An 18695-nucleotide genomic window follows, 5' to 3' on the forward strand; every position below is an offset into this window, starting at 1 on the left:
ACTCTTAGGAGCCTAAATGTAGATTTAGAGCTTGCTGGCATGGGAAGAAACCCACAATAGCTATTGTGAGTGGGCATAAGCGACTCTGAATTAACGCCACATGTGGATTCTCTCCTGTGCACTAAGGATCCATCTATAGTGCGGAGAAGGTCGACCCTCTGGAGGTCAATCTTCGAGCATTCGATTTAGTGGGTCTAGTGTAGACCCCCCAAATCGAAGGCTGAGCGCAGCCCCTGCCTGTATCCTGTACTCCACATTCTGCGAGTATGGGAGTAAGGGAAGCCAACAGGAGCGTGTGCTCCCGTTGGCCATGGTGGATCGGCTTATGGTAAACTGAATCTGACCACATGTTTTGTGTAACTGGATGGCGTACCATAAGCTGACTTGCCTGGTCTAGTGTAGACCAAGCTTCAGTGACTATTAAGAGTGTCCTTACAGAGTAGATCATCTCTTTAAATTCACACCCTCAGTGCCTGCACGCTACCTTCCTTGTGTAGATAAACCCTTAGTTTCACAAATACAAGCTGCAACTTTGGCTTAAACTATCAGCTGCAGGCCTTTAACAAACAAAGCCAAGGCAAAGAATGTCCAAGGAAATAAATCCACAACCCTTAATGATTTTAGCTGGATTTTAGCATACGTGGGGGGGCACAACCTCAGGTCCAGCATTAACTATATGATGAAGACACATGGGGACAAAGGTCTTTCTTTGCTCTGGCTGCCGCAGACCCTATGGCATCTCCTCCTTGCACTTAGCTACTGCAGCATGGCTGGGTGTCAGTCAGAACAGTCCGCCACCCCGATACACCCTTGTAGAGCAGCAACAGTGCCGGGACACCCCTACATAGCCCAGCTCACACTTTGGTTCGTTGCCAGCACCAAAGCATTCGCGGCGTGGGCTGTAAAGCATCGTTTGAAAGAGGAAACATGGCCTCCGCCTCACATCGGTGCGCTTTCTGAGACCCGGTAGCGATTCCCACACCAAGGAGAGGCGCGGTGTGTCGTCTTTATATGTATTGCTCGGCAAATGACTGAGTTGTCTTCCCCAGTTCCAGCCCGGTGGGGTATGTAACCCTCTGTGTTGTTGTCCAGCAGGGTGGAGAAGCGGAAGGTGACAGACCCAGTGGGTGCCCTAAAGGAGAAGTACTTGCGACCTTCCCCGCTGCTTTTTCACCCGCAGGTAAAACCAGGGGAAACACGACACAATGCAGGGCTGAGAGGAGGCCAAGGCCTGAGAGCGGGAGGTATTACATCCCTGACTGCCGCATTATTTCCCAACACACGTTTTTACACCAAAGGAATTCCAGCCCCAATTTCAGCCTGATGGAACCATGGCCTTCCTTGTCCTTTTGTGCTCAGGAAATTCGCCTTGTCGGGGTCCCAGTGAGAAAGGGCTAACCTCTTGCTGTCCTCTCGTCCAAAAGGCAGCTTTAACTCTTCATGTTCCTGCACCGGGGACAGTAATTTAAGCTAAAGCAAAGCAGGGGGGTAAGACGCTACCCAAGCAGAAGAGGCGCATTTCCCTGCGCGTGGTTAGTTTGCGCCACCGTAACAATTGCACGAGGGGCGGGGCAGTGGAGAATCAGGCCTTCCCGATAAATGTTGGTTTGAAAACGTATTTGCGACTGAGAACAAGAAAGGGCCCCTCCTCACTGGAGCCCCTGAACTGCAGTTGGGCCCAGGTGGGGTCTCTGTGCTCCCAGAAGCTCAGAAACGGTTCCATCTGGGCCACATTAAGGTATCAGATATCTCCAAGGGGATGGAGAAGAAGAGGTGCCAAGCCCCCAAGTCAACAGGGCTGACAGCCACCATGGGCCCCGGGGCAAGGTGAGGGGGAGGTGGTTCTGAGCCCATGGACAGGGCGGAGCCTGGGCGGAAGGGGTGGAGCCAAGGGCAATCAGCTCATAGCACCGCCCAAACCCCAGCACCCCTTCCCCCTCCAGCCCTCCGAGCCACACAAGCAGCACTCCTGCTCTCTGGTGGCAAATCAAAGGGTCCCGGGGCTCCAGTTGCCACTACTCAGCAACGGCCAGGAACTCTGGGTCCTTTTGAATCACCGGGTCCCAGGTGAGTTGCCCTCTTTCCTTCCCCCATTGGCGGGCCTGCCCCAAGCAGAGGCTAGCAAAGTCAGCCCCGTGTCTGTGGAGGCCGTGCGGTACCCTCAGCGGGCCCTCCATGCAGGTGGCCTTAAAAGCCCTGAGCCTAGAGAGACTGTCTGTGAAAACCAGGCCCGTGCAAAACACATGAGACAAACACCAACTAAAACCTCTGTCATGTCGCGTGACTCCGGTGCTCTGGGAGACTCATTGCTGCTTGAGAGACCCTGCAGTCAGGCCTGCCATGCTCCTGTACTGTCCCCTCCCCGCACCCTGTGCGAGCCCCGCGCTGGGGTCTCATTCATATATTCGAGCATTGTTCTCTCGCGACAGCATTTCCCACCTTGGATAAATAACCCGCAGGTTTGTGAAAGCAGAGTCCTGGCTGCATTCACGGCTAAACTTAGTCCCTTCATTGTTTCACATCGGCCCGAGAGTTTGGTTAATAACTTCCCCTGATTTTTCCTTTAAGCTGGCTGGATAACAGCACCAGGCTGCTCAGGAACATCCTGTGTTTGTGTGGATTAGAATAGTGGGGATATCTGCCTGTAAAGGAGCTGATAGCAAGGAGGAGCTACTAAAGCCAAGCCGGGGGCCAGCAAGACGGTGAGAAATTTACAAGCCCTCAACAAGAGCAAACATTGGGTGGAAGGCTATTAACATTGTTCATGCAAACCAGACCCCCTCCTCTTCCCATGGAGGAAAAAAAAAGGACATGGAAGGCCTGGTTATCTCTAATAGCTTATTACATAAAATAGTCTAAAACCTAAATATCACTCAGCCTGAAACTTCCTGATAACTACTTTTTTTTAAAAAGTACAATAGGTTACCATACAAAGGGTATTTAATCTTGAGCAGTAAATTCATTCTGATCTGGATAATTAAATGACCGTCCTGTTCCCATGTTGTGCATGATGACAGATTTCAGAGGTAGCCATGTTAGTCTGTTTTGGCAGAAACAACAAGGAGTCCAATGGCACCTTCAGAACTAACAATTTTATTATGGTGGAAGTTTTTGTGAGTTGCAGCTCACTTTGTCCGATGCATGAAGTGAAAGAAAAAGAAACAGAGAGTAGGGGTACAGTGAAGGGAATGCTACATCAGAGCTAATTCAATCAGTATGGATAAGAAGGTGAGAAGACTTAAAGTGGAAAATTGCTCATTGTAATGAGAGAGTCATTTCTAGTGAATATGCAAATTTGACACCATCAAAATGGGTCTGAATAGGCATTGGGAATGGTGCTCTCATTACAAGAAGTAATTTTCCCCTTTAGGTATTCACAGCCGTCCTGATTGAATCTGCTTGGAAGAACCATTCCCCTCTCTGACTCCCTACTCTGTTTCTTTTTCTGTCCCTCCCTGCATCTGATGAAGCGAGCTGTATCTCATGAAAGCTTACACCACAAAAAAAGTATTAGGCTTTAAGTTACCACTGGACTCCTTTTGTTTTCCCATGTTTTGTAGTTAAGCTGGCCACATTAAGGGAAGCAGACAGAGAAGTCGCTTTTATCTAGAGTCGTGTGGAATTCATCCAAGCTGCCCACCCATTTAATATCAAGAGAGCTTGTTTGCCCCAAACCCATACATTAAGGGGTTTTATGTTTTTATCTCCTCCTCTTATCGCCCATATTAATTTGGATGCACATGCATGTGCCCAGCTTCACTATTTCTCTGAACTGGAGCACAACTGAGACATAAATTGATTTCACTCCTCCAGTGGGGTCCTGATTTGGATGCCTTTCCTCATGTGATGGGTCCCATTGACCTTGTCGGAAGTGCTGGACAGTGGAATTGAGCCCTACTATGTGCTACAAACTGAGCATTCAAAACTCATTTCTCCCTTAAAGCTAAATGAATGTTAGACAGCTCTGGTCCTTCATCCCGTATGTCTCTGCAACCCCTCTCCAATGATTTCAGATAGTCTGACATGGTCTATTCTAAACCGGCCCCATGCCATGACTTCATGATTACTTAATGGCAAACCCTTTCTCACCTGTTAACTTTCTTTCCTTCTTCTTTTCTCTTTCATTCTACCCGTCACTTGTTCTCTAAATAACAAAGCACCTCCGCTCCTAGAGAGGCCATGGCCGGTGTTTAGAATTTTAAAATAAGTTCACAGCTATCATGCTAGCAAACATCTCTGACTAAGTGCCTAAAGAACAGAGCACAACAAAAGATATCTCCAGGTATTCCAGCAAAGGACAAAGTGACATGGCTCTAAAAGATCTGGATAGTGTTTTAACATGACGGTTTTGTTACATGACTGGCAGCTAGGGCAGGGCTTTTGCTGTAAACGCTCAAGTAACCTTTTCAAGTGGCTGCTGCTAAGTGTTACTTACTATTTATCATGGGCTGTGAGGCTCCAGCTAACGGGCTGTGGACTATTAATGAGAAATGGCTTTACTGTTCCTCTTTTTTTTTTAAGGGTTATGAAGGGTTGTCAACCTTCCGTCTTTGGTGATTAACACCACTTTTTATAGTGATACATTTTTTAAACAACATCTTGGCTCTCATCCCCCCCCCCCCCAACTCGGTTTGATATAGTATAAACGTGCAAAAAGGTCAGCCCTTCCTGTACCCTAAAGCATCTAGATTTTGATATATGGCTTCCTACTCCCTTCCGCTCGCTCACTGTCCCCCCCAGCTCAGCGGCTGGCTCTCCAGCTCACAGGATCTCACTCCCACCCATCGCTCACTTGTTTTATCCGCAGCAAGGAGGCAGTTTTATTACTTGCTCGTGTGTTTCACCCCACTTTTCAGCTCGATAGCTTGACAGACTCCTGGTGAGTGGAGAATCGACTGCTAAGGGCGTTGGCCTGGTCCTCTGGGTTGCGTTGCCCCCAGGATTGTTTGCACAAGTGTTTTGGTTCTGATGAAAGTTTTAAAAGCTTCCTTTCCCTTTCTCCCCCATTTATTTTTGCATCTAACTGGAATTATTTGCTGTTTATCCACCACCCTTGGTCATGGAATCGCATGCTCGGGTGATAGGACAGCCACTGGTGTGTCCCACGTTCATGCATCCTAGAGGCCACCCATGGTAAAGAAGACCAATTAGTGATGTCCATGCCTCTCCCTGCACGTTCCCCAGGGAGCAGGGGGTATTCGTGGAGCCCACAGTCTGCTGGAGGGGGACCCCAGAGTTTGCACTGCGGCCTGAGGGACCCCCTGTCCTGATGTTATAGGGACAGTTGTGCTATTTTTCTTATAGAGGTTCCTGCTACTCCCCACCTCACTCCTGATTTTTCGTATTTGCTCTCTGCTCACCGCAGCCTGAAGATGGACACTGCAATGAAGCTGTCCGTTAGCCCGAGCCCGAATCAGCTGGCACTTTCTGACTTCCTCAGCCCTCCACCCCTGCATTCCTTTCCCCTCCCCCCGCTCTGTGAGTCTGTCAGACATGTCGTTTATGGCCTCTCTAACGTCTCACTTTCTGAACTTCCGGGAGCCTGGGATAGTTTGGCTGGACTTCCCTTCCAACCCATATCCCGCCCACTATTTCACCGCCATGACTGGCTTCTTGGTGTCTAATTAAAACATTGCTGTCTTAGCTTTCCAAACTCTCCAGGAAGTCACTCCCAGGCTAGCTCTGACCTCTGATCCACCCTGTTCCCTGCCAAATGTCTCTCTTCCAACCTGGTCGTCGTCCCTTCTCCATGGCTGGCGAACATGGCTCGACTTGTTTGCTTTGGCCTTGCCCTTCATCTTGAATTCTCCTGCCTCCTCCTTGAGAACCCTTTCCAGGGCTACAACCTTCCTCATCCCTTCGCCCTGGAGTTGTCTGCCTCTCCCGCTGAAGCTCTTGGCAAGACTGTGTAAGGGTGGTGGATGCGCTGTTCACAGTAAAAGGCTTGTCTGCTATGTTCTGGTCCCGTGTTGGCTCTGAGTTGGAGGGAAGTGTTTGCCCTGCTACTTCTGCCTTGCACACTTTTGTCTAGTTTCATCGCCTGGTTTAGATAGAGGCGGAGAGACGCCAAGTGCATTCCAAGGCTGTTGTTATTGCCCAAAGTAAACACCTGGGCACAAGAAGATAGGCATGGGCCTCGTACGGCTTCTAACTTCGCAACGCTCATTGCACAGCCAAGCCTGGTTTTATCAGCTGGATCTTCAGCTGATCGCTCAGAGCCTGGTTAATTATTTGTAGGTGCCTCCACTGAGCTCAAGTGAATCTCTTTTACTCTGTGGGTCTGGCTTCGGAGGGAGGGTGGGCTACAGCCAGCAGTAGCCTCCGGAACACACACTGCAGCTGAGACTCATGTTCTGTGCTCCCCTAGTTCTTCTTTCAGCGGCTTTTCGTAACACGCCTCTCTCCTTGCGCAAACAGATGTCAGCCATCGAAACCATGACAGAGAAACTGGAGAGCTTTGCGGCCATGAAAGCAGACACCGGCGCCTCCCTGCAGCCCCTCCCACATCACTCCTTCAACTTCCGGTCCCCGCCCCCAACGCTGTCCGACCCCATCCTACGCAAGGGCAAGGAACGCTATACCTGCAGGTAAAGGCCGGGGTGGTTTGGCCGCCCGTGGAATGAACCCAAGCTGCTCCACCTGGGATTATCATTCCATCATTGTTAAGGCAACATCAGAGCATACGGAACAGGAGGTGGAATTGCACCAGATACAGGCATTCTATGGGGCACGTGGAGGAGTTACCAGTCTCCATTGGGGCGTGGGGTGACGCGTTAATTCTATTTGACAAACATTCCGCAGCCTCCTTTTACCGATAGCCTGAATCTGGCAATTCTCATGCAAATTCGATTAATTTGGGGGGGAGGGGAATTGAACTACAATCAGGCTTTCCGTACAAGCTCATCGTAGCCTCAACTCTCCAAAATGTCACCACTGCAAGTGATATTTTATGCAGCAAAACAATCCTCCAAATGTAGGCATGGTCACAAAAATACATGTGGATCCATCCTCTCCGCAAAGCCCTATATCTAAGCATGCATATTGAGCTACAGATGTCTGTGTGTGTGTGCCTACACACCCATGCCTACACACCCATGGTTTTAGGGGCAATTAACAAATTTTGGGTCTTGTTCCCATTGCATTTTTGGGAGAGTGGATGCATCCATCTTTAGTCCTGGATTTTAGTTGGGTGTTCAGACATTTCTGAATCTTATTCTTCACCATGTAAAAGTGTTCTGGTTCGTGATCCTCCCCTCCCCGCAGAAACATTAACTGTCAGGTTTTGCAGTGACAAATGTGATCCCTCCTTTATGCTTTATTTGTTATTATCATAGTGCATGAGCATGGTATGTGTCAATATCGCCCCCTCCTCCTTTTGTGTTCATTGTGAAATCCAGTTCCCTTTCTTATTTTCCTGCTTGCCACTTTGTAAAGTTGAACCACCTGATCTGGGGCAGATGATCGTACCTGCAGTAGTTCTTCCAGACAACGGTAATTTATAGTCATGTGATGATGAGTATTTGATCCTGCTTTCCTGTTCCTTCTCAGCCTTTGAATATAACCAATTGTCTTTTCCCCTATTCCTTTTACTCCGTGTCTTAAGTATGATTAATCGTACCAATCTCTTCTGCACTTTAATGGTGTGGAGTGGCACTGCTCAGTTGAGACAGGAAAATGCTCTCATTTGGGCATATCACCAAAATGAAAGACAGAGACAGACACAAACACAGAGAGTGAGAGACAGAGATGTGGGTGATACACAATGTTGAGAGCAAACTTGTACTGAAGAGAATTAATGCTCCAATGGTTACTGTGACTTCTCCTATCCTAGGTACTGCGGTAAGATCTTCCCCCGGTCAGCGAATCTGACAAGGCATCTTCGGACGCACACAGGAGAACAACCCTACAGGTGATACTTTTACCCTGATATTATTCCTTCCCTACATGTTGAAGGCCTGGTTCACTGTGGTGCCATTCCATTGATTTCAATAACATTACCCGTGCATAAGAATGCAGTCACATAGTATTCCATTGAGTGGAATGGTGAGGTCGTACGTTATGCATACAGGTTAAAACAGTCAGTCTTGGAAGCCTTATGTTAGGCACTTACCCTCTATTTAGATATATGCTGGCAACTGAGTGGTTTGATTTTCAGTGTTGTTTAACACTCTGGTTAACTGTTCACTTCAAGGAGAGCTGCACACTGTCTTTAGAGAGCCCAACCAGTTTGTAGTGGCTGCCAGTGAGTTAGCTCTTGGGTTTAGCTTGTTGCATTTTCTTTTTTAATAGTTGTCACGGGTGTCTGGAATAACAGCTCGTTAGGCCTTTTTTGAATATCTTTCTTGAAATCTGAGTAAGTAAATAAGACAGACTTGCATGCCTGATCTAAGTCAGTTTGAAAGTATTGGCCACCATAAGTAAAAGGCCTGATTTTCACACTTCAGTGTCCACTTGCGCGTGCACAGAATTACAGATGAGCAAACCCCTGCATTCCCTTTTTAGACCTGTTTGCCTCCAGAGGATTCTATCCCCAGCTCATGCAAGGGATCGAAACTTTGTATGCAAAATCCACTGGGGGCTCATGTTTTTGAATTTAGTGGAGGTAATTGGAAAATTTATATTTTTCATTGAAAAATAAGGACGGGAAAGTTTGCCAAACATTTGTTTTTTTCCTTTCAGCTGTTCGGTTTGTTTCATTGGTTGCTCACAAAAACGTAGACAAAAAATGTTCTGACTGGCTCTCGTGTTACTGTATATGCAAAACTGAGCTCAAATAAGCAAAGGACAAGTTGCGTTGTCACCAAAGTTTAGCATAATATTTGTTAACATTTTCAGAGCCAGCCTTAGTTACTGTTTTTGGGGGCTACATTAATATCAACAATTCAGGGCACTTTCAGATTTGTGATTGTGTTTTAGTAATTAATATCATGGGGTATGTCTACACTCGTTCCACGAGGAGTACAGATAGTGCGGAATGGCTTGCTAGTTCGAACTATCTAGCCCGTGCCGTGTGCAGCCGCGCGGCACGGGGTTCGAACAAGCCGGCATTTAAAAATGGCGCCGGCCGGCTTATGCAAATGAAGCCCGGGAAATTCAAATCCCGGGCTTCATTTGCAAGTGCGGTATGCCTACATTACCCCGCTAGCAGGGTAGTGTAGACATACCCATGGGGAATCTTTTATACTAACCATATAAAGGCAAACAGAAACTATTTTAGGAACCGCAAAAGGCTGTTTGGTCAAACATACTGGATATTTTGTCTATTTAGTTTAACTTAATGTATTTCCCCCTCTTATTTAAAACTTTACTGAAACAGTTACATTTTAATTGTAAGCCTTCTGTGAAGAATAATTGTAAGGCCTTCCAAAAGTAACACATGTTTTGTAATCATTTGCTGTGCTTCTAATTCTTCCACTTTATTATTTGGTGTGAATTGAATGAATACTGCATATTCATCCTACACCCTTCTTTCACAAAAATTCTCGCTCCTGATTGCACATAGATTGTTAGTCCAGTTTTTTTCCAAAAAAGGAGACATGCAACCTAACAAAGGTTAGGAAAATAAAGATTTATTTGATCTGGTCTTCTCCCAGAAAATGAGCTATGTGTGTGTTTTATAATAGAGGTTTGACTTCTGGACAATGTTGCATTGGAATAGTACTCCTGAGAGTTAGTGATATGTTTACAGAAGAGTTTAATTATCATTGATTTTCGTCTGCTCTCTGAGAATGGCCATTTCCAACTTTAGCAACAATAATTGTTTTGAAAGCTTTTGTAGCAAATGCTGACTTTGTCTGGGTAAAGGGATTTCACTGATTCTCAGGACTTTTTTCTTGTTGTTGCAACTTTTCTTTTGATTCTTTAAGCAGTTCCTGTGTTCACTCCTGTAATATGAAAAAAGTCTCAGGGGGTAGTCATGTTAGTCTGTAACTTAAAAAACAAGTAGTCCTGTGGTACCTTAGAGACTAACAAAAACATATATAGTATCATGAGCTTTTGTGGGTAAAACCTACTTCACAAAGAAGTTTTTACCCATGAAAGCTGAGAATACTACATATTGTATTAGTCTCTAGGGCTATGTCTACACTGCAGTGCTATTTCGGGATACCAGAGGTATCCCAAAATAGCTATTCTGCAACTTTTGAACATGCCCATTATTTCAAAATATCACGGGCTTGCTATTCCGACATCCCTGTACACCTCATTCCATGAGGAGTAAGAGACATTTCGGAATAGCGCGTTATTTTGAAATAAGTCCTGTGCAGACAGTGCAACATTTCAAAATGAGTGATTTCAAAATAACATCAAAATAAGATAGGCAATTTGCATACTCAAATTGCCTACCTTATTTCAACCTATGGTGCAGAGTAGACACACCCTAAGGTATCACAGGAATATTCATTGTAATATGGAAGATTATTCAAACTCATGAACAAATTACATACAGGGAACACAGACACACGTGGACATGCACAAATGCAGAGGCAGCATGGTCAGAGCAGGAATTAGAAATTCAGGAAACCTAGCCTCTATTCCTGACAGCCACTGACTAAGCGTCTCACCTTTGGCATGTCACTTTACCCTTATTTGTCTTACTTTCCCCATCTGTAAAATAGAAATAATATACTACATTATGAGGGTTAGTTAACTCAAGTTTGTACAATGCTTTGAAAATTTAAAATGCTACTTATTTTTATATTTAAGTGGCATTCTTTCCTATTTATGTTTCTTTTCCACTAGCTGGGCTAAAATTCAACAGTATGTTTCAGGATTCAACAATAAAACAAAGCAATCAAATTTACTATTCCAATTTCCTTCAGAGGAGGACAAAATAAGTTGGCTTGTTGTGAAATAATGTCAAATCTCTCTGGCAACTCAGGTAGTAAAAACCCAGGATTCTGTCATCCTCCTTGGACGGCAAAGCAAGATTCGGAAGAAGCAGTTTTTTTAATGACCTGCTTACTGTTTAAAGCCCAAGAATACAAGAGTGTTTTGTTGGGTCTTTCCCCCTCCTGCTTTGAAACGACCTAAAACCAGAATCAAGAACAAGCAAAGGCCATTTGGCTCAACAAGGCTTATTCCCTGTTTCAAAAGTCCATTCTCTCCAGGATGCCATCTAATTGATTCTTGAGTTACACCCAATCCTGGAGCCTTCGCAATCTTGCCTGTTACCCTGCTCCCTAGATCTGCGATTCTTTCTATAAAGATGTGCTTCCTGGCGTCTGTTTTGAATTTGTTTTTCTTTAATTTCCTTTTAGGCCCCCATGTCCTGTTGCCTGCACTAAGTTGAAACTAACAACTACAGCTGACATTTACCATGTCATTTAAGATTGCACACGGGTCAATAAAAATCTCTTCTTTCTTGTTTTCTGTTAAAGATCATGGCCTAACTGCATCCATGGTAAAACTCCACTCAAGACTAGGAAGTGATATAGGGAGGGCATATGAACCTATATGTTTAAGGGCTTTTACTGTTTTTACAGAGCTTGTTATTGAGTCTTCAAATAAATGTAAAGTTTTGCAAGTGGAATCATGTCGTGTAGAAAGAACAAGGCAAATAATATACTAGTTGGCTGTGTCTAGACTGGCCAGTTTTTCCAGAAAATCAGCCGCTTTTCCGGAAAAACTTGCCAGCTGTCTACACTGGCCACTTGAATTTCCACAAAAGCACTGACTTCCTACTGTAAGAAATCAGTGCTTCTTGCAGAAATACTATTCTGCTCCCTTTCAGGCAAAAGTCCCTTTTGCGCAAAGCTTTGGCGCAAAAGGGCCAGTGTAGACAGCTCAGATTTGTTTTCCACAAAAAAAGCCCCGATCGCGAAGATGGCGATCGGGGCTTTTTTGTGGAAAAGCGCGTCTAGATTGGCCATGGCCGCTTGTCTGCAAAAAGTGCTTTTGCGGAAAAGCGTCCGTGCCAATCTAGACACTCTGTTCCGAAAATGCTTTTAACGGAAAACTTTTCCATTAAAAGCATTTCCGGAAAATCATGCCAATCTAGGTGCAGCCGTTGAGCGTTCATCAGAGTATCTTAGTTATAGTGTGGTTAGCTTAGTTCCACGATGTTATACACCAGTGATCTAACTGAATTTTTCCCTCCAAGTAGCTTATTAAACCATGTCTCCGTATTCCTTGAGGTCTCCCAGGTTTTCCCCTCTTTCTGTGAGATCCTTCTCAAAGTTCCCCCACTCCGGCTCAACGCTATCCATCATGTGCTCCTGCACATTATTTGTGAGCCTGCTGGTGTATTTCTTTTAAATTGTTCAGCAATAAATTTCCCTCGCAATTTGTCAGTGCGTTGCCTAACCCAATGTAACTGCTTTTGTATTCTCCTTTCCTTCACCCTCTGCATTCATCTCTTCCCTAAAGTTAAAGATGGTCTTTCTGGGGAGGTAATTTATTTAGATTAAAACCATCTGAGATCCAAGTTCTGATCCCTCTGGGGCCATGCTGAAGACGGTATGTCTCCCTCGTCTCAGCACTCACAGACATTAGAAATGCCCCCCTTCACTTGCCCCTCTGTGTTCTGTTTTTTTAACAAGCTCTTGAGCCGTTCTCCATATCCTACCCGGGATCCCCATAGCTCATGGTCAAAGGGAGGGCCTGTCCAGTGAAACTTTTCAAAGGCTTCCTGAACATCTAAATAAACTGACAAACATAGGGCCAAATCCTTCTTGCCTTACTTGTGCATAGTCCCTTTGAAGTCCCCAGGACTGCTCCTGTGAGGAATGTGAGCCGAACACGGCAAGCAGACGTACAGCCGTCGCAGCAGCAGCGAACAATTATCCTGCGGTAGCAGTGAAAGGCACCAGTGAGGACTGAGGCCCGGTTGTGTCAGGCGCAGTACAAACACACGTAAGAGTGATCATTACTCCAAATAGCGGACAGACCCAAAACAAACCGAAGGGAGGGAGATAAAACACATGCGGAAATGGCGGATAACTGCCACGATTTGAGCAATGGCCTGTTTTGTTGCGCTTTGATTTTTTAGCGGGGGTGGAGGTGGGAGAAGGAATGGTAGAGTCAGAAGGAGGAAGGGAGTACGGAAAGGAAGGAATCTGCAGCGATCCAGCCATGCTTAACTGGCACGGGTGCGTGGGCAGCATGCTACAGAGGGGCAAAGGTGACAATTCCCCAGGGGCCCGGTGTTTCAAAAGAGCCCAGAGCCCTAGAGCCCTGAGCCCTTTAAATCGCCCCGCCCCCTCTGCCCAAGGTCCCACCCCTTCCAGGAGCATGGGAATGGCCCCTCCCACCTTGCCCAGGCACCCAGCAGGGCTGTCTGCCCCACTGAGAGCCCGAAGCAGGGAGTTGAGAGAGGACGAGGAAGGTTTTCTCAGGGGAGTATTTCCCATGCACAAGACACAGACCAGTGGACAGAGAAGGGCGGAGACATGAGTCACGTGAAGGAGGGAGCGGCTAACGAGAGGATACTACAGCAAAGCAGGGCAGGGCTCAGCAAGGAAGAGCCAGGACGGCAAAGACAAGAAGCTTGTGCGCGGTGCGGTAACGAAGGCGCAGCTCATTAACAGCTGCTGGGCGCATGAGGGCCAGAGCAGAGGCAGTCAGAGCAGGTGGTTGGAGCAATAGGCCAGACAGTGAAGGCTAGACAGGTAGAAGCTTCTACATTCAAGAAGCTAAACGCCTTGTGTCTCTTTCTAGAGGTTTGTGACATTCTACGGCATCCTCGTCCTATTGCTGCCAGCTTCAACCTGGGATAGGGAGGCGATGCACCTTGGAATCAAAACACGCCTTGGGTGGCTGCTTTCTTACACTTACTCTTCCAGAGTTATGGTGTGACTCCTCTCCCCCCATCCCCCCACCACACTCTGAGACAGCCTCCTTCAGAGCCCCCCACTTGTCCGCGCTTGTGAGTGCCTGAGAATCTCCCCATTGTTGTCCAGCACACACGTCGTTTGAAGCCATTTCTCGGTGTGACGGCCTGTTCTGTGCATGCTGCAGTTCTTCACGCAGCTAATAGGGTGTGGTTTGAGGTTGGTTTACTTGGGGGAGGATCCTACCAATTTTAGCATCACCTTTGTGTACTTGCTGTGTGTATTTGTTTTCTAGCCTTTTGAACTACAGGCAGTCCCCAACTTACGCGGCGAACGGGGCTGCCCAGGAGTACACGGACTGCGGGACCTCGCGGTCCCGCCGCCTGTGTACTCCGGGCGAGAAAAGCTGCTCCGCGTCTCCCTGCTCTGCCACAGGCGTCCTGATTTAGCCGCTGCTGAGACTGACCAGTGCTGACTACAGGAAGCCCGAGGCAGAGTTGCTCTGCCTCTGGCTTCCTGGAATCAGCTGCTGATCAGTTTCAGCAGCAGCTGACTTGGGGACGCTTGGGGTTCTTAAGTTGATTCTGTATGTAAGTCAGAACTGGCGGTCAGTTTCAGCAGTGGCTGAATCTGGACGCCAGTTCCGACTTACATACAGATTCAACTTAAGAACAAACCTACAGTCCCTATCTTGTACGTAACCCGGGGACTGCCTGTATAATAACAACAACATATGGGACAATATAAGAAAGCAAGCACACTTTGACTCCGCAAGGTCATATTTCTGTAGATACAAAGGGGAAGAATTGGAAACCAGGTGTCTACAGAATAATTAAGCCCTTTTTAAAATTTGGACAGTTTAATCTTGATTAACAGAAGTGGCAGGCAGCTCATCTTCAGGTAGCGTCAGTAGTAGCTTCAGATGTCCCAACATATTTGCAAAGCAAACCCTTCCCATTGGGGGAGGGAAAGGGAGCTGCACCAAACTTGGGCATCTAGTCATCAATGAATAAAATAGGGTGGGTTTTTTCCTTTTTGTTGCCAGCAAATTCAAAGTTTCAAAGAGGCTTCTTGCTCTGTTTTCATCAATGGTTCAGTTTGCAGTTTTGTAGGAGTGGAGTTAAACAAGAAGGGTGCATCTAGACTGGCAAGATTTTGCGCAAAAGCGGCCTCTTTTGCGCAAAAACTTGCCAGCTGTCTACACTGGCCGCTTGAATTTGTGCAAGAGCACTGACGTTCTAATGTAAGAATTCAGTGCTTCTTGCGCAAATACTTTGATGCTCCCGCTCAGGGATAAGCCCTCTTGCGCAAGAATACTTGCACAAGAGGGCCAGTGTAGACAGCACCTTAATTTTTTGCGCAAGAAAGCCCGATGGCTAAAATGGCCATCGGAGCTACCTTGCACAAAAGCACATCTATACTGGGCACGGATGCTTTTGCGCAAAAGCACTTTTTGCACAAAAGCACCTGTGCCAATGTAGATGCTCTTTTGTGGAAATACTTTTAAGGGAAAAACTTCCGTTAAAAGTATTTCCGCAAAATCATACCAGACTAGACGCAGCCGAAATGTATTTGGAAAATAGCTTTGGAGAAAGGCAGTTTGAAAAAAAAATGTAATAAAGCAAAAGTCTGTGTGTTTCCTGTGTATTCTGCATGAAAGGACATTTTATCTAATGTCTTGATCCCTGTTTGAGATTGAACAGCCATTAACACTGAGTTGGAGGTGGAATCCATAAATATCTGGGAGGAGAGTTTTATCTATACCTGTTATGTTCAACAATAAGCCACTATGTATTTGAGAGTTTGTCTGGCTGAGTGTGTGTGTGTGTACGTGTGTGTGTGTACATGTGTGTGTGTGTGTGTGTGTGTGTGTGTGTGTGTGTGTGTGTGTTTGTTCAAAAACTCCTCCTGAGTTAGGAGCTAGGACCATTAATTCAGCAGGCAGCTTCCTCTTATCATAACTAAAAGCAAGGTTAGGGTTTGCCTGTGCCAGGACAATGGGATGTACCTGGAACTCTTTTGTTGCTCATAAAATGGAAAGGGGCGGGGGACTCTGCTATTTAATGACCACATGGGGGCAGCAGGACATATAGGATGGGACAGTCATACCGTATAGTGACCACAGAGGGGCAGCAAGGGGCCAGAGATGGGGACCAGGGCAGCTATGGCCCCACTGGGCCAACAGGGGGCAGGAGAGGAGAAAAGGACAGCTGTCTACTATATATGTCAGAGAATGTGTCTGTTTGCGTGTCTGTCTGTCTGTGTGTCGCACCCCTCCCGCGGCAGCTGCAGCGGCCATGGACAGGCGCTTCTCACATGGTCCCAAGATGCTGAGGTGACAGAGAGCTGGGGCTGTCCTCTCTCCTCAGGGCAGTCTGCATACAAACCCCTCCTCCCCAGCCCCAGCCCCGAGCAATGAATTAAATGAAACAAAAACCAAAAATGAATGAAGGACCTGAGCAACACTGGCAAATCTCCTCAGCCAACAGCAGGGTTTTTGTGGTGTTCTGCAGCGCCTGGGTTTAATAGGCCAGATTTTGCTCCTGCTTATGCCTGTGTATATCCAGAACAACTCTCCCGAAAGCAAGGCAAGTTATTTACGCTGGCACAAGGGAAGAAATTGGTCCAGAAAGTGTAAAAAAAAAATTGCAAAAGTTGGCAGAGGAGGAAGCAGTCCCCTGCTGGTGCTGCTTGTGGTGATGGGACATGGGGAAAGGAGTCTTGAGGAATGTTAACTTGCTGAGAGTCAGACTAGTACAAAAAGGAGGTAATGTCTGAAGCCTTCCTGGCTGAATCCCTTCCTCATGGCTCAAAGCTGCCCTCTTCAGTAAGTTAGGTAAATCCCTGCTACTCAGTGTGAATGGGTACACGGAGACACCTCTGATCTTGCAAAGGCCTGTCTCCTCCAACTTTGTTTCAAAAATAGGGTTGCCAGGTGTCCGGTTTTGAACGGGTCAGTCCAGTATTTGAGTTTCCTGTTCGGGAAACAAATTGAGAAAATAGAAATGAGAAAATAGAAATGTCCGGCATTTTCTAACTAAGATGTAATGTAGATTGTGAGGTCATGTCGAGTGTGTCCGGTATTTTTGTTGAAACCATCTGGCGACCCTATCAAAGTTTTGACACATCAACCTGTGGCTTCTCCAGAGACTTTTTTGAAAGGGAGAATCTTTCCCACTTCCCTCTTTCTCAGTGCTCTCCCCCCAGCTCCTTACGCTCGCTAACTTCCCACCAAGAGGTGGGTTTCCTCCCACCTTTCTAAATGCCTTCTCCGGTTTGTATGCTCCTTTATTAAAGAAGTCAAGACTTGGTCTTCAGATTGACCTATTCAGGGGCAGGCTGCGCGTGTCCCTCTGTTAGTTGGAGATTGTTTTGCAGATGCTTAGTACCACCGCAATATAAATATTCATTAGTGGCTATTAATGACATGTGAATAGGCCTATGCCCTGACATCTCTTTGCTCCTTCAGCCCTTTAGAAATTTCACAAAAAATCACTAGAGTCTATTTTCTCTCCAAATGACTCTGTCACTTGTCAATCTACTCAAGGCCTGTTCTTTTTCCTCCTGTCTCCTTTTCCTTCTTCTTTCTTTACAAAATAAGAAGCCTGAGAGACTTCGCTTCTCCTTTCGTGTTGGTACCTTTATACACAGAAACGTAATTCTTTCATTTTACGTTCCTATTTGTTTGGGCTGGCTAACCTCTTAATTAATCCGAACCCCCTCCTCCTGCGTCTTGAATAATAATATCAGAATTGTCGGCGATGATTAATGCCCCATGTTTCTAGGTCCTCCGTCAAGGTAAGATTTATAGAGCAATGTTTGATGCTAGGGTTTGCTTTTTCTCCCCCTCGGTTGCGCTCACTGGCATTTGCTTCTATTTTTCAGGTGTAAATACTGTGACAGGTCATTCAGCATTTCCTCTAACCTCCAGCGGCACGTTCGAAACATCCATAACAAGGAGAAGCCATTCAAATGTCACTTGTGTAACCGATGCTTTGGGCAGCAGACCAACTTGGACCGACACCTTAAGAAGCATGAACATGAGAATGTGCCAGGTTGGGGGTCCACGTTTCAGTTTAATTCTGTTAGGGGCCCGGGAGAGAGAAATCCCCAATTTAAGTCACTCGGGCTATGTCTACACTGCAGGCTTTTGCTTGCAGGGAGTATGCTAATGAAGCACTCATTAGCATTTGTTGCACTGTCATTTGCATATTCTCTACGCAAGAGGTTTTTGCACTAAAACAAGCAGTGTAGATGGGTCCGTTTTGCGCAAAAAAACACCTTGTACCTCCTTTTTTGAGGCAAAAGGGGGGTTTTGCGCAAAACGGATCCATCTACACTGCTTGTTTTTGTGCAAAAACCTCTTGCGCAAAAAGCATTGGCAGAGAATATGCAAATGACAGCGTGACAAATGCTAATGAGTGCTTCATTAGCATACTCTCTGCCTGCAAAAGCCTGCAGGGTAGACATAGCCTTGGGGTTACATGTGCGCATCTTCATGGAAATATCCATTCTGGTGTATGAATGTTACTGGACAGAAAAAGAAAAATATTTATTTTAGATGTCGCATTTCTAAAATTATAATGAAATCTCTTTGGCTACATCTAAACTGCAGGCTTCTTTTGGAAAAAGCTTTTCTGGAAAAGATCTTCCAAAAAAACTACTTCCGAAAGAGAGCGTCCACACTGCCAAAGTGCATTGAAAAAGTGATCTGCTTTTTCAAAAGATAGCGTCCACACTGAATGGACATTATCTCGCATTCAAGCTGTGATTACTATGGACAGAGTGGCCACCAGGGCACCTGTGCTTTTTCCTCTTTCCTCTTCTTTCAAAAGAACTCCGTCTTCTCCGTCCACACACGCCTTTCCCAAAAGAACTCTCTCAGAAAAAGGTTTCTTCCTCGTAGAAAGAGGTTTACCAAAGTCG

At 46.2% G+C, this 18695-nt stretch overlaps 1 protein-coding gene across 6 annotated transcripts in view; it reads left to right on the forward strand.

Annotated features, from left to right (window-relative positions):
- Positions 1-18695, forward strand: part of PRDM16 (PR/SET domain 16) — a 539129-nt gene that overhangs the window by 497643 nt on the left and 22791 nt on the right. For 5 of the 6 annotated variants that reach the window (XM_075906566.1, XM_075906569.1, XM_075906568.1 and 2 more), the window contains 4 exons: positions 1093-1180; positions 6418-6587; positions 7832-7909; positions 17655-17824. In XM_075906566.1, coding sequence (XP_075762681.1) covers positions 1093-1180; positions 6418-6587; positions 7832-7909; positions 17655-17824 — 506 coding nt within the window. The remainder of the gene's footprint in view (positions 1-1092; positions 1181-6417; positions 6588-7831; positions 7910-17654; positions 17825-18695) is intronic. The other variant, XM_075906567.1, reaches the window with a different exon arrangement.

The sequence above is a fragment of the Pelodiscus sinensis genome, chromosome 23 (genome assembly GCF_049634645.1).
Source record: "Pelodiscus sinensis isolate JC-2024 chromosome 23, ASM4963464v1, whole genome shotgun sequence".
Classification (NCBI taxonomy): domain Eukaryota; kingdom Metazoa; phylum Chordata; order Testudines; family Trionychidae; genus Pelodiscus; species Pelodiscus sinensis.